The 16,554-nt window shown below is 37.6% G+C and overlaps 1 protein-coding gene across 1 annotated transcript in view; it reads right to left on the bottom strand.

Annotated features, from left to right (window-relative positions):
- Positions 1 to 16,554, bottom strand: part of Dthd1 (death domain containing 1) — a 71,519-nt gene that overhangs the window by 31,952 nt on the left and 23,013 nt on the right. Inside the window, exons 6-8 of the mRNA XM_021163991.2 lie at positions 11,306 to 11,470; positions 7,088 to 7,377; positions 173 to 411 (exon numbers count right to left, since the gene is read on the bottom strand). Coding sequence (XP_021019650.2) covers positions 173 to 411; positions 7,088 to 7,377; positions 11,306 to 11,470 — 694 coding nt within the window. The remainder of the gene's footprint in view (positions 1 to 172; positions 412 to 7,087; positions 7,378 to 11,305; positions 11,471 to 16,554) is intronic.

The following is a 16,554-nucleotide window of genomic DNA, read 5'->3' as shown; positions in this document are numbered from 1 at the left end:
CAGAAACCCTGATACATATTCTATCACTCTAGAATTGATCCTACCTACCCCTTCTTTATCAAATTTATTAATGTGTTTTCTATCCTACATTCATTTATTTGCAGAGTTCATTGTTAATTGGAAATTACAAAGAGGCAACAAAAGCTGTTACATAAAAAGTCTACTAACTTACCTTTGGCAATTTCAGTGGTAATTTGCAAACTGGAAACTGATAAAAAGTTTCATGAAGTGTTTGATCCAAGTTGGGGACAATCTTCTCTCTGGGTACTTTGTAAACTGTAATGCTACCTTTATAATGAGGGCAGCTATAATTCCCAAATTCATCCACCTCTTTGATGTGGAGTTCCAGCCTGGGTTTTCTTTGCAGGTGAAAAATGAGCTTGTAGTCTTTCTCATAATCCTTCCCATTGCCTAAAATGAAGATACACTTATCACCAGTAAGATAATTAGTTTGCTTTAATTTTCTAAAATCTCCGTGACATATCATTTATCAAATATTGCTAAAGTGTCTTGTGTGTTATCATTGCTTGTGAACATATAACATATAACAACCTAACAGCCTTAGCAAGTTACCATATATTACTAGAACTCCTCTTCTGTCATGGGGCCAAGTTTTTTTCTGCAAGCTTCCACATCTAATAGTTTTCCCTTTTATTCTTCCTGTTCATGGTTTTCTAACACAAAACATTTGAAAATATTCATTTTTCCAGTATTTAGAAAGTTAGCTTCACTCTCCAAGAATGATCTTTCCCCTTCCTCTGTGCTGTTCCTACCACAGTGTGCACTGCCATGGCCTCACAGAGGATATTCTAGTGCTCCATTCTCCTGTGACATGTGGTTGTTTAAGTAGAAATTAAAATTAAATTCAAGACCATTAAAAAAAATTCAACTTCTGGGCCTCCTAGATGGCTGAGCAGGTAAAGGTATTAGCCACCAAGCCTGAATATTTTAGTTTAATCCCCAGATTTCACATGGTAGAAGGAGAGAACAAATGCCTACAAGTTGTCTTCTGATCTCCACATAAACTCACTGGCACAAACACACACACACACACACACACACACACACACACAATAAATGGTTTAAATGTAGTTTAATAAATCAACATCTCAGTCACTCTGCACATACTTGATGTGCACATAAGTCCCCACATAAGTCTCATGATTTTCTTAGTTTCTTTTTTGTTTCTTGTTTGTTTGTTTGAGGCAAGGTTTTCCTGTGTAGCCTTGGACATCCTGGAAATTACTCTGTAGACCAGGTTTGCCTAGAACTCACAGGGATCCCCCTGTCTCTGCCTCCTAAATGTGTTATTAAAGATGTATATCACCACTGCCTGGTTAATGGTTTTCTTAGTCAAAAGCACAGAAATAAAAGATTCCCACAATTATAGAAAAAGACAGTGTTATTGTAGAACTTCCAAGTGAAACAGTTACTGGATTTGTTGAAATTATTAAGGAAATGTGGTAGATGCTCTTAAAACAAAGGCATAGATAAGCCTTGTTGAAAATAACAAAATTCTGTGAACAAGAATTTCACCTCTGTAGGTTTGTAGAGCCTCCTATTGAATAGTAGAAAGGATATTACTGCTTCCTCTGACACTGTATGCCTGTTTTCCAGTAGCAGAGCCTTAGGAAGCTCTGATGGAGCAGCTGAGCTTGTATGTTTGGACTGTAAAAGTCGAGAGTCATCTTCACCCTCCACCATTTGTCAGTATGGTGGATGTCTCTCCAGTGTTCACACTTGAAATTTTTTGAGGCCCTGCTATTCCTCATGTTTAAAGCCGGGGATTTATCACTTGCTTGCCATAATTACATTTTAAAAGACCTGATATAATATGAATAAAATAATTGTTCACAGACATGGTATATATCAAACGCTGAATAAATGACAGTGCAATAGCAAAGGAAAAGAAATAATTGGATTCTATTGCTATACTGCATCTATATGCAAACAAAAATAGTTAGGTTTGCAGTGAAACTTCAAACTGAAGTTCTACTCTCCAGGAATTCACAAAGCTGAAGACAGTTAGCTATCTCTCACACAATGAATACTTTCTGTTTCACCCAGAGGGAAGGATTCAGTGAAAGATGTAGAAGAGATTGCTGTTTCTCTTCTGTGACTGCTAAAAGGTATTTTGGTAAATTTCTAAACTGCAGTTAAAATCAGGAGGAGAATGGTTCTCAGTTGCAGAAAGGACTCAAGTAGACTCCGTTGTGTAAGATTGCATCTTGGCAATCTGGCTACTTGAGCAAAGCAGATTTCTAAAGAAAGAATGACTTATTTGGGGAGGGTTCTTAAAAGGGGTTTATACTAGCTATTTAATATGTTATTGAGTGATTAAAATGTCACCTAAATTTTAAATTCAAGTTTTCAGATCCTTTGAGTAACATCATTTTAGGTCTCTGTTTTGCACCCCAAAAACTATCAGAAGAAATGGCACAACTTTGCTCTCAGTAGACTTTCACTGAAGAAATCCCTTTTTGTCCCTTAAAACACATTATTTCCCCTTTCATATTTACAGTTACTGAAAAGTGATGATTAATATGCAGGATACAAAGCTGTGGAGATAACCCTACATTGGTTAAATTCAGATCTAGAATTTGTAAACCTATCATTGTCAAGCAACTCCTTTTAAACATTAGTAGTATATGTAATGGAACTAATGGAACCCTAATGCTACATCTGTAAATAAAATAGGGATACAATTCTTGAGGATTTACCAGTAACATATCAATGGTCTCAACTATAGCTTGGTATGCTATGTTTTAAAGTTGGCCTTATATTGTTGCTAATATAGAACACTATAGTTTGAGGGTCACCATTTTACAATAAAAAGAAACAAATGATTAAAAAGTATAAAGAAATAACACTGTTTTTTTCTTCCTTCTCTGACACATATAAAGGAGAAGTTGAAAGTGACTTATTTCTAACTGTGAGAAGGACAGCATTGGCTTGCTGACCTTTGGAGAAGTTTGCCCAGTCTCAAATATAAGACACATAGTACCTAGAAGAGAATTAAGACAATCGCTATTCCACAAATACTAGCCATTTCTTTTTAAAAAGTATTTATATTTTGTGAGTAACCAGAGGTTTCTTACAGTAATACATATTTTCTCAGAAATGATTGTTAAGCCTCTTTTATTGACATCATAGGAAGGAAGTACACATACATGAATGAGTGCTTTCACTAGAAAAAGCAAAGAGGAAGCAAAAGTACTAGCTATGAGGAACCAAAGGATCCTGAGAGAAACAGTGGCTCTGCATATTTCTAGGACTTTAACCCGCTATCCGCAACTTGTACCTCAAAGGTCTGTCAAGGCCTTACAGAAATGGCTCAGTTTCCCGAACTAGCTCCTTACCTGGTCTCTTCACTTCAACCCTCTCCTTGCAGTTTATTCCCTACTGAGTTATAGTGTAGCTTAACTCTTGTTACACCTGTATGAACCACCCATCTTTAATGAAATCTCAAGCACAGTCTTTGCAATGGCTCGACTGATCCATTCATCTCACACTATCTTTCGATGTGCCTTGTGGTCTTGCTTTCTTAGCTTTTGATGATCCTCAACAGAAAATTTCCATGAACTCATAATGCCTATGCCTATGACATACTTCCTGAGATGGATAGGGAATCTTCTACTTAATATCTATTCTGTGATTATTGTTTAAAACTATAACACTTCCCCATCTTTATGTTTCCTGATTTGGCTTTCTGCAGTGTCCTTTTTAGCAAGCATTATATTCCCTTAGTAACTTATTCTACCTTGTGTCTAGATGACAATAAGCATGATAGTGGATATATTTTCCTGAGTAGATAAAAGGATAATTAATTTAATATGCTACCCATGGACAAAGCAGAATCATTACCTCAGGCCAGAGGACATAAGACACTGAGAACCTATTAAACGCACACAGGCTTAAACAGAGCGTTTCTAAACATGAGGAGTAAGACAAAGGTATCATTTACATAAAACCATTTTTAAGAAATTGTTAGCACTTTCTGCATTTTCTTTGCCCTAAAAGAGGTTCTAAAGGGTCATGCAACAAAATATATAAGTGCTGTATTGACATCTCTAACAGCATTATAATGAAACCACATCCTATCTCTGTCCTGAAGAATGACAAATAAATGATAAAGATCAAGATAAACCAACATTCCTTTGATTTCATCTCAGGATGAGCACCAATGATTATGAATTATAAACCTTTATCAGAAGAGTCATTTGTGTGACATATCTCTAGGTCAAAGGACTTTGGGATTTTTTAAGGACAGTTGTCTAAATTCAACAATTAATGAATGAATTTATTCAGCATTAATTCATTTAATTATCCCAATTACTAGTACAGTGCTAGGGTTTTTCTTTTCATTTCTACTCATGGAATTTCTGCTCTCTGTCCTGTACCATCCTATGTACATTGTTGCATGGTTCACCTAACAAGACTACTCACTTCCACTGAGAATCTTGATAGAGAAACAGGCATGAAGTCAGTAAATAGAAAGTTTCATCTGTGGCAAGGGATACAAAAGAAAAGGTGAAGATCTGTGAAAATAAAATAAGACGGTAATAAAAATAAAGACTGGCATTAAAAAGAAGGAGGAGGAGGAGGAGGAGGAGGAGGAGAAGAAGAAGAAGAANAGGAGGAGGAGGAGGAGGAGGAGGAGGAGGAGGAGGAATACTTCCTTGAACGTGATCATTAAGGAAATAAAGAAGTAGACATTAAACATGGGGACGAGATGGGGATAAGTCCAGCAGGCAGAGAATATCTGAACTTACTTCTATGAAGTGCTTAGGTTCTGATGAAGTGATATGTATAAACTTTTGTGTAAGACTCATATTCCTTCTAGATCTAGAAACTTCCAGTAGTATCCTGACACTTGTCTCTGGCCTGTCTCAGTTTCCTGGAGTAAAGATGAGATCATCTCCAGTCCTCATAGACAACACAGCATATATGATGCCAGTCTTTAGGCTGTCTTAAGTTACCGAATGATACTGGGCTCCAGTAAGGACAACAGGTCTACCTCCTATTAGGACAGCAGCTCAGCCCTGTTTACAACAGTAGGTAAGCATACCTGTCACTTTGGTATTATGAGAAAATCATTTGTAGTATTTATTTGGGAGGAGTATATCTAGATTCTGACTATCTCTCTAGAGAGAGCTTTCCTTGGGTTTACACTGTGGTTTCTGTTTCAAAACATAAGTAGGAAGACAACTTTCCCACCCTTACTTTCTCTTCTCCTCCAGTGACTGAGATGCTGTATGTAAAAGTAGAAGAAACACTTTAGATTGAAAGATATTGGATAATAATTGATCTCACTTATCCCTTTAAGGGCCAGGACTGACTTCAAATCTCCTTTAATATGGAAACTACAAAGACCATATAAATCTTGGAGTCATTTTCTAAATGAGCAATTAAATGATATGCATATTGATTTATAAATAGACAGAGAGTATTACATCAAGTCAAGTGCATAGCAATATTCCTGATCCAGAAATCCCCATAAAATCTACCCTTAATTCTCCCTCTTACCTCACCATTATATGTACACTTTTGACATTCTACTTTACTTGAAGAAGGAAATAGAAGTAGGAAGTCATTGGTGAAAAAGAATGTCCAGATAACAATTCCACCAAAGAATTTTAGTTCTTTCTCACTCTCTCACTATCTCTTACTCTTCTTTTTTATTCTTTTCATCTATTTCTTCACTCTCATGCACCTTTTTCACTCCCTACCTCTCATTACTCCCTCATCCCTAACCCTTTCCAGGTCTACCATCTATCCTTGTTCTTCAGCATGCCAATTCCTCATTCATTTACTCTGCAGTCATTGGAAGCTGTAAGCTCTCAGGCTCAGAGAACATCAGGCAATGAAGACATGCTCATTGTCACATCAAATTTCATTGTTGTGGAGACTTTCTCCTGAGATTATGACTGAAACTCAAATCTAGAAGTCAATAATTTCTCATTTTAATGCCATTTAAAATGGAACAAAAGTAACACTGGGTAAATGTGGGAATGGAAAGTCTACAGGGTGTATCACCCACAACAAATGTCCTTAAGCTTCTTCTTTACCACAAACCACTTTCCAAATGCAGAATATACTTAAAGATATGTAAAATAAGGCCAAGCATGGTGGCCCACTCCTTTAATCCCAGTACCCAGGAGGCAGAGGCAGGGGGATCTCTGTGAGTTCAAGGCAAGCCTGGTCTACAAATTCAATTCAGGACAGACTTGTTACCCAGAGAATCCCCATCTCAAAGAACAAAACAGCAAAAAAACTGTAAAATTACATGCATGTGTATGTGATTTATAATAAGGAATTACATGCCAAACTTCGAATTATATCTCTTGAAAGTTCAATGACCCATGATATACTCTGTGAAGTCAGTATTAGGTACAATGGAGGGTAATATAATTCAATCATAAGAGTAACAAACAGTTGCTACTGGGTGGGATCACTTTCATAAAAACATAAAACTTTAAAAATATGTCAGAAACACACAATGTACTTCACATACTTAACAGCATGACCTAGCAACCCAATGTACCATAGGATAATGGTTCTTTCCCCCTCAAGACTAGATGGCCAACTTGGAGCTGTGACATCACAGAAAGAATCATTCCTGAAACCACTAAGCTGAATAAAGATCAAACCTCAGAATGTTCCTCTTCTCCTTGAATGTGTACCACTTTTGTATACCATAAATCCAACGATTCTATATCAAGTCATCATAAGTGAGGAGCCATCTGTCACATGATATATTTATCCAGTGATTACTATTATTGTGTGGAAACACATTCATATTACTGAGTGGAAAGCTAAGAGGTTGTCATGAAGAAGAGGAGATGTTAGCCTGAACTCAGGAAGCAATCATAGAGAAGACTAGTCCCAAACTAATATCACCTGAAATCATTGCATAAAAACACACACAGCCCTGTGCAGAGAAAAGTGCCTAAAAGGATTAGTCTCTGAATGTTTCTCTAAATTCTAAGGAAGTCATTTTTTTTTACTAATACAAGTTTGGGGTGTTGCAACTAAAATGTGTGGCTTAAAGTCTGTAGAATAGGTAAGAATATTTCCTCATACTCACTTGAACCAAATATGTTTCCAGTAAACCTCAAAAGAAGTTGTTCTCCTTCTCTTACTTGGAATTGTCTAGATGATTCTGGAAGTCCTCCAAACCCTTCTGAGCGCAAGCTCTTCAACACCAGACTTAACTCCTTAGAAGGCACCACTAAAATAACCACCCGATGTGGATTGTCCTTCTGGTGTGACAGTACAATGCAGGCAGTGGTACTGAGAGAGGCTTCCTCTAACGACTTGACAAAAGAAACCAAGTGGCTATTGTCCACTGGGGAAGACAGGTGGAGTACTATAAATCTGTGCAAAGGGAAAGAGGAAGGGAATAAAGCATTGAAACACCACAGCCCCAAGGAAAAAGGTATTTTTATTAACTTTAACTTAAAGCAAACTTTCTGATGGCCAACTAGTTACATTAATAAAGTACTTTAGTAAAACCTTGGCAGTCAAGAAAGCAGTTCAGATCAGTTAAGTCCTTTGTTATCTTTATCTGTCTTTTTGTCTGTGTGTTTTATATGCATATGTTTCTGTGGGTGTATACATCTGTAAGTTTGAATGTGTGGGCACATGTGTGTGCATGCATGGGGAAAAAAGAGATCAATGTTAGATGTTAGCTCTCTCCATCCTCCTCCTCCTTATTATTTGAGACAGAATGTCTCAATGAACCTAGAGAGTTCATCGTGTTCCCTAGGCTAGCTGGACAATGAGTTCCAGAGATCTGCCTGTCTCTTTTCTCAGTACTGGACTTGCATATGTTAACCATCATGCTTAGGCTCTTGAATGTTGGGGAACTAAACTGAGATCCTCTGTTTGTATGGCAGGGACTTTACTGACTGAGATCTCTCCCTAAGTCTCAAGTTAAATTCCAAAACGTGCTTTTGGTGATTGTTTTGTGGTTTCTCCTTGCTGTGTAGCCCAGCCTCCCCTGAACTCACAACAGTCCTTCCTCAGCCTTCTACCTGAGCTTACAAGTGTGCACTACCAAATCTCCTTCTAAAACATATCCTTAAAGTAATCATCCTGTCTCAGCTGAACTCTGAATGTGCCCCATATATTTTAATTATAGAATCATGCACCCCATAGCATTTCAATGAGTGACTGAAAGCATATATGTGGGTGGTCCTATAAGAATATAATGCTGTAGTCTTCACCACAGGACAAGCATATAATCCACACATTTAAAGTGATGTTGGTATGAGAAATCTACTGCCCTGCCAACTGTATGAAATTATGGCACATATTCACTATATGATACTTGATGATAACAATAAACAGCTGTGTTACTGTCTTTTGTATTTAGTACAATGTATTTTTATCATTAATTTAGGGAATACTCCATCAACATAAGTGTGCCATGCAGAAGGGATCTAGAAGAAGGCACTGCAATCATAGAAGAGGACTGTTCCTGCTATGTTGTTGGTCTTAAAGAACTTCTTGTGGGTATGAAGGTAAAAGTATTATTGTGATTCTGGTGTGTGTGAACATAGAATAATGTGCTTTGGGTCTCGGACTTTAACAACAACTACAAAATTAAATTAAATTAATTCACATGGGTTAGTTTTAATCTATAACTCTAGGACTCAGGAGGTAGTGGTAGGAAGATTGCCATGAACTTCAGGCCAGCCTTGTCTAAATAGAAAGTTCCAGGATATCCAGTGCTATCTTGTAAGTTCCTGTCTCAAACAATATGAAATACATAAATTAATACAAATTTTAAATGAAAATGTTCAGAGAATAAATGTAAATGTGGGTGCATTGAAATATTCCTATAGTTAGGATTCCTTTGCTGAGGACCCAAATTAGGTCCTTAGCACCAATGTCAGGCTGCTCAAAACCACCAATACCCTCAGCCCTAAGAAATCGCACACCCTCTTCTAAACTTCATAGGTCCCTCCATTCTTAGAAAAGGAAAGAAAAGAAAAAAAAAGGAAAAGAATAGAGAAGAAAAGAAAAGGGAAACAGTTTGATATAGCCAAACAAATCTGTTTTAATTTTTGCTACAAATGTTACAAAATTTAAAATTTTTAGACTTATGAAACTCTAATAGTAAGCAATGTTGTTTATGATTGAAGGAGATGTAATAAATTCATCCTCACCAATGACATGGTATTTATAAAGCTTACACAGAGATCTACTGCAACATCCTAAGCTTTCAGAATCAGCGGTCAATAATTTACCCATAACCTGCAAACTCAATTCCTGGTAAATGAACACTATGGATATATATTTTAAAAACATATTTGATGCTATATTTTTGCTATGCTGGTATATATTTTTGTTTACCAGCTTCTGTATGCTTATATACACTGGTTATAATTTCATATGGTGTTTGTTTCATATGCTAAAAGTTTGCTGAAAATGAACCTAGATCCATAAGTTTCAACCAGACCCTCTTGGGTGTTTTCAGGGAATGCCCCAATGGTTTGTGTGGGAATGCTCCTTGCTTGACTATGCACTTACAAAGATTCATAATTTTCGTGATTCCAGCATTGAACAGAGTATGGCTGTAGAATAGTGTTGCTTCAAAATACCATCTAGAGACTGCCATATCCCGGGATTCATCCCATAATCAGCTTCCAAATGCTGACACCATTGCATACACTAGCAAGATTTTGCTGAAAGGATCCAGATATAGCTGTCTCTTGTGAGACTANGCCGNNGCCTAGCAAACACAGAAGTGGATGCTCACAGTCAGCTAGTGGATGGATCACAGGGCCCCCAATGGAGGAGCTAGAGAAAGTACCCAAGGAGCTAAAGGGATCTGCAACCCTATAGGTGGAACAACATTATGAACTAACCAGTACCCTGGAGCTCTTGACTCTAGCTGCATATGTATCAAAAGATGGCCTAGTTGGCCATCACTGGAAAGAGAGGCCCATTGGACTTGCAAACTTTATATGCCCCAGTACAGGGGAACGCCAGGGCCCAAAAGTGGGAGTGGGTGGGTAGGGGAGTCGGGGGGGAGGGTAGGGGGTACTTTTGGGATAGCATTGGAAATTTAAATGAGGAAAATACCTAATTAAAAAAAATTTACAATAAGAGAAAAAAATAAAACACAAGCAAACTATGCTCAAAAAATCCATTCATGAAACACAAGTGGGAATGAAATATTCATCTCCATTCTGTGACATGAGAGATTTTACAGTGGATCTTGTTTGGGGTTAAATTTTGTTCAACCCTAAACACCATCCTCCCATACTACCTTTTATGTCCCTACAGAGGTATATAAATTTAGGTCACTAGATGACCCAAATTCAATATCACTAGTGTTATTCCAAAGAGTATTTGGAATAAAAAGGAGCACATGCATTGTATGAGGAGTGTTCTAGAACTGTAAGATAATAGCTCAATTTGTGACATTTTGTTACAACACTCCACAAAACTGATACAGACTTAGATTGCAGAACTGGGCAAGTTAACCCTTGATCATTCTCCAGTGAATAGACTCGCTTATCCAGAGCAGTCTTCCTACAAACAAGGACTGCCAGGTTGAACCATCAAAGCCATCTACTGTGGTATACCATAGCTTCCCTGAGGCACCAGGCTGGGGAAAATCCAAGAGAAACCAGCTTTTCCACTGTCTTCCCTAGATCCTTCTGCTTCTTTAATTTGCTCAAGGGATTTTTTGCTAAGAGGCCTCCCTCCCTCATTCACACTCTCATCTCATCTCACACTGTGTTTGTGCAGAATTTGACTCAGGAAAATCATAGAGTGAAGGTTGTCATTATGAAATGAAGCCTATCTTTAGACACGGGATTGTCTTTCTTCACGAGTATCTACATCTCATGTCCCTTAAACTGTCCAACATGCTCCTTTAATGGGCTGTCTAGAGAACATGGAAATGAGGACATTAAGTGAAGGAATTGAAATAACAAATTCAGTTTATATCCAAATAGTTATGAGATGAGCATAATAAGAACAGTTAATTACACTCCTGTAGTATTTAAGAAATGAAGGTGCTGTTCTGAAACTATTTTGGGGTTAAGAGAAACCTATAAAAATAAACTGATGTTGCAAGGTGTTTTGAAAGCCCTACTTAAGCTATCCTGAGCAATCCTGCAATCAGAGGAACCATGTCAATTGTGGTTTGCATTTCTAAGTACACCCTTAAAACAGCTTATATTTCTATCTGAGTAATAAAAATATAATCTTATGATTCTGTTCCTACACATTAATTACATTGCTGTAAAAGAGAGACATCACCACTGATTGTTTCCTATGGTCTTACCTCTCTAAGTGTTCACATAATTCAAATGATACCAAGCCATTCTGGACAGTTCTCACCACAACATCATCAATCCCAAACCAACAACTGTCTCTGCTCCTGAATCCTAGTAATTTTAAAGTTTCACATGCATTGTTACCAGGTTTTCTGAGAGATGTACTTTTGGACCTATAAAATCAAACAGAAGTGGATAAAATTTGCATAGCAAATATCACATTTAACTTTTCATGAAATAACTAACCCAATAATAATTTATCATATATATATAAGCTATCATATATATAAGCTAATAAATATCTATATAATGTATTACTAATTATCCCTGATATCAAGAATAGAAAGATGAAATTACTATAGCCTTTGCTTCTAGAAATATCTACAAACTATCATAGTAATATCTGTTTATAGCATGGGGTGGTCTGGGTGGTACTAAATGGAACAGGTGATTTAGAAGCAATAACAGTACTCAAGGATATTTACAGAGCAAAAACACCAATAGGATAGATTTCAAGAATTAAGTACATTTTACTCCTGACAAAAAGAAGTTTAAATGAACACTCAGAAGCATAATGAATACAAAGATGCCTTAAGGATACTCCTGAAAGATGGTGCAGAATGTTAGGTAGAGCTATAACCAACACCATCTTATCTCCTTACTGTTTCTGCCTCTTATAAACAAGTGACCATGCATTAGGTGTTTTATTACTATATATCTCAATTTCACTGATTATCACATTAAAATAATATTACCTTTATTATAGAATTAAGTCTGTTAACAGTGTGAGGATTCATTGAGAGTGTGAGTAGTATCAGTATTTCCATACCAATTCTTATGGCAAAAGATAACAAATATGCTGTGTTTTCCTGCTTATATGTCCAATCCAAAGTCTGGGAGCTGTATATACCATGTGATACTGCTGTTTGCCTACTAAAGCTCATTCCACAGAAGAGTTTCTAAGAACCCACCAGTATGGTCTCCATTCTTTGGAATTTTCTTTGGAATTTGGTTATGTAGGAGTTCAAAGACTGACTTATCTCTTTTGTTTGCTTGTAAAGCTTTAGACTATGGAAATTAATTAAGGGTGTGCTTAGTTAAGAGGAAAATCTAGATTTAAAGTGGGAAAGAAAAAAATCAATGTGAAAGAGATAATGAAGTCTTCGGAGACTAAATTTGAGGTATTTCAGTGAGCTTTCTTCTTGGATTCATTTAAGTAGCATCTGTTCTTCACAACCAAGAGCAAAATGCCTTTGATACTGAACATCTTTTGGGAAAAACATCCTGCGACTTGCTAGGGTACAGAAATGATCTACCTACTAGGGAATCAAGATCTAGCTCTGTCTCTTTCTCTGTCTCTCTCTATCTCTGTCTCTCTGTCTCTCTGTCTGTCTCACTCTCATTTTCTTTTCATATCCATGCATTTGTGTTATGTTTTGTGAGTGATGGGAGAAGGGTTAGATAGAGTTTATCTAAACCTAAAGTATTATTTTGGAAAACTTCTATTGGTATTTCATGGAATCGGGGAGAATAAAAGCATGATTTAAGAAAATTAGCTTTTAAATGTTAAGTTATAGTTACAGATGTGGTAAAAATTTTAATCCTGAAGTTAGAAAGCAATTTAGACAGGAAGATATACTCACACTGAATCATAATATTGGTCATTTACTAAAATTCAACTTCTCTAAATATAATGTTGATCCTCCCTGACCCCATCCATGGTAGTAACTATTCACTTTTTTCTGCCAATGTTTTCTGTGAGGTTGTGACATGTCAGGGAAACCCATACTCCACAACTCAAGACAGACAATAATTTAACTCAGCCAAATATGCATCTGGCATCCATGAGCAGTGGCACCTAAAACAGTGGCTAACCCTTTGTTCTGAGTATAAAATGAGGTTGCATGTCTCTCCCACTGTAGTTGAGTGGGACCATGATTAATTGGAAATGAAAGAGAGATTTGTCACTTTGAAGTCATGAAAGCCATTGCTATTGGGTCTACCTGAAGTTGCTCTACAGCTATGATGGCAACCAGAAAATGTTTTGTTTCCTAACTACACACACAAGAAGTGAGAAGTAGCCTTTGATAGTCATGAAGTAAGGTAGAAGAATTTGTTATAAACCCTTTTGGTTTTGAGAGTTTGTTATCTTTTCATTTAACATAGGCTGATCTGTCCTGTTATTCCTTCTGGGTCCTGTTATGAGTTTCTGACAGATTTGGAATGGAAGTTCAGTTCTAGGCATCTATGTGTATAAATGAAGGGAGTATTCCTACTTTCCTCTAAAAATCGGATTTATGAAGACATAGTGGATAGCATCTGGATTAGGTAAAATATGCCAGCAAATATAATTGATGCAAGGAAGAACACAAATCAGAGACATAAACCCACCCTAGGCTTTATTCCTAGTTCAAGAAAATAAAACATACATACATACATACATACATACATACATACACACAGTTACAGCACTTTTTGCTTAAAGAGGTTTTGTTTGCTTTTCTGTCACCTAAAAATTATCCTTAATAATCAAGGCATGTGCCTGTAATTTTAGCACACGTGAAACTGAGACAGGAGGAGAATTGAGAATGTGAGGCCAGCATGGGCTGAGCAGGTGCCAGAAGAACTATATAAAGAGTTCATCTCAAAACACAAGAAGAAAAGTTCTGAACTATCGAACAGAATGTACAGTAATTGACACAACTTATCTTTAAGTCCAATCATCTCATGAGATATCCATATCTCCTGGAAATAAGAGCACTCTAACTGGACTTTGCCATGCTTATGCACTATTAGTGAACTTTGACAAATAATGTTGCCCAGCAATGAGTAGTAGCTGGTCAATATCTAAAAATGACAACATCTTGATGTTATGACAATTATACAAAGTAAGATAGACCAAGGCTGGGAATCTCTTCATCTAATATGATATGGAGGAGCATGAGAAAAGGAGTTCAAACCCTTAGCACGATTGAAATGCCAGGTGGGTAGGTGTGCCTGCCCTTTTGTAACCCCACTGGTTAGGATATGGACATGAGAAATCCTTGAAACAAATGTAGGCAGACGAGTTGAACTCATCTGATCTGCATTCAGGAGAGACCTTGTCACTTTAATAAGGTGAAGCACGATTGAAGAAGATATTCCACATAAACCCTATTCCACACACATGATTACATGCATGCAGGCTCTCACACATGCACACACAAACAATTAAAATAAAAGAAATATAGTACATCTTTTTTTATTTGATTTTTTTGAAGCTTTACTAAGTACTATTGCTCACAGTTTGAATTCCAATGCATACTTTAAAGGATAATTATTTACATGTAATTAATAGCTTGTGTTATTTTTAATTTTTCATTTTTATTGGATATTTTCTTTATGTACAGTTCAAATGTTTCCCCTTTCTAGGTCTCCCCTTCTGAAACCTCCTATCGTATGCCCCCTGCCTCTATGAGAGTGCTTTTGAACTCAGCCACCCAAACCCATCTTCCTGCCCTGGCATTCTCCTCTCCTGGGGCATCGAACACTATCAGGCCCAAGGGCCTCCTCCCACTGATGTCCAACAAGGCCAACCTCTGTCACACTTGCAGGCAGAGCCATGGGTCCCTCCATGTGTACGCTTTGGTTGGTGATCCAGTCCCAGGGAGCTCCAGGGAGTCTGACTGTTTGACACTTTTGCTCCCTCCATGGGTCTGCAAATCCCCTCAGCTCCTTCAGTCCCTTCTCCAACTCTTCCATCTGGGACCCCACGCTCAGTCCAATGGTTGGCTGCAAGCATCCTCTCTGTATTTGTCAGGTTCTGGAAGAGCCTTTCATGAGACAGCCATGTCAGGATCCTGTCAGCAAACATTTCCCAGCATCCACAATAGCTTCCAAGTAGGCTTGATGACTGTATATGGGATGGATCCCAAGGTGCGGAAATCTCTGGATGGCCTTTTCTTCGATCTCTGCTCCGAACATTGTCTCCATATTTCCTCCTGTGAGTATTTTGTTCCCTCTTCTAAGAAGCATTGAAGCATCCACACTTCGGTGTTTCTTTTCTTATGCTTCATATGATCTGTGAATTGGATCTTGGGTATTCTGAATTTTTGGACTAATATCCAATTACCAGTGAGTACACACCACGTGTGTTCTTTTGTGACTGAGTTACCTCATTCAGCATGATATTTTCAAGTTCCATTCATGTGGCTGTGAAGTTCATGAAGTCATTGTTTTTAATAGCTGAGTAGTATTTCATTATGTAAATGTACTACATTTTCTGTATCCATTCCTCTGATAAGGTACATCTGGGTTGTTTCCAGCCTCTGGCTATTATAAATATGACTACTATGAACATAAAGGAGCATGTATCCTTATTATATGTTGGAGCATCTTCTGGGTCTATGTCCAGGAGTGGTATAGCTGGATCCTCAGGTAGTACTATATCCAGTTTTCTGAGAAACCACCAGACTGATTTCTAAAGTAATTGTACCAGCTTGCAATCTCACCAGCAATGGAGGAGTGTTCCTCTTTCTCTGCATCCTCACTAGCATCTGCTGTCACCGAAGTTTTTGATCTTAGCCATTCTGACTGGTGTGAGGTGGAATTTCAGTGTTGTTTTGTTTTGCATTTCCCTGATAACTAAGGATGTTCCATATTTCTTTAGGTGCTCTTCAGCCATTCAAGTTTCCTCAGTTGAGAATTCTCGGTTTATTTCTGTTCCTCGTTTTTTTTGTTTGTTTGTTTGGTTGGTTGGTTTGGTTTGTTTTTGTTTTTTGAGTTCTTTTTTTTTTTTGCATTTTTTCTTTCATTTTTTTAATTAGGTATTTTCTTATTTTACATTTCAAATGCTATCCCAAAAGTCCCCCATACCCTCCCCGCCCAACTCCCCTACCCACCCACTCCCACTTCTTGGCCCTGGTGTTCCCCTGTACTGAGGCATGTAAAGTTTGCAAGACCAAGGGGTCTCTCTTCCCAATGATGGCGGACTAGGCCATCTTCTGCTACATATGCAGCTAGAGACAGAGCTCTGGGTGTACTGGTTAGTTCATATTGTTGTTCCTCCAATAGGGTTGCAGATCCCTTTAGCTCCTTGTGTACTTTCTCTAGGTCCTTCATTGGGGGCCTTGTGTTCCATCCAATAGCTGACTATGAGCATCCACTTCTGTGTTTGCCAGGCACCGGCATAGCCTCACAAGAGACAGCTATATCAGGGTCCTTTCAGCAAAATCTTGCTGGCATATGCAATGGTGTCTGCATTTGGAGGCTGATTATG

The sequence above is a fragment of the Mus caroli genome, chromosome 5 (assembly GCF_900094665.2).
Source record: "Mus caroli chromosome 5, CAROLI_EIJ_v1.1, whole genome shotgun sequence".
Classification (NCBI taxonomy): Eukaryota; Metazoa; Chordata; class Mammalia; order Rodentia; family Muridae; genus Mus; species Mus caroli.
This window is presented reverse-complemented; position numbering and strand designations above follow the sequence as displayed.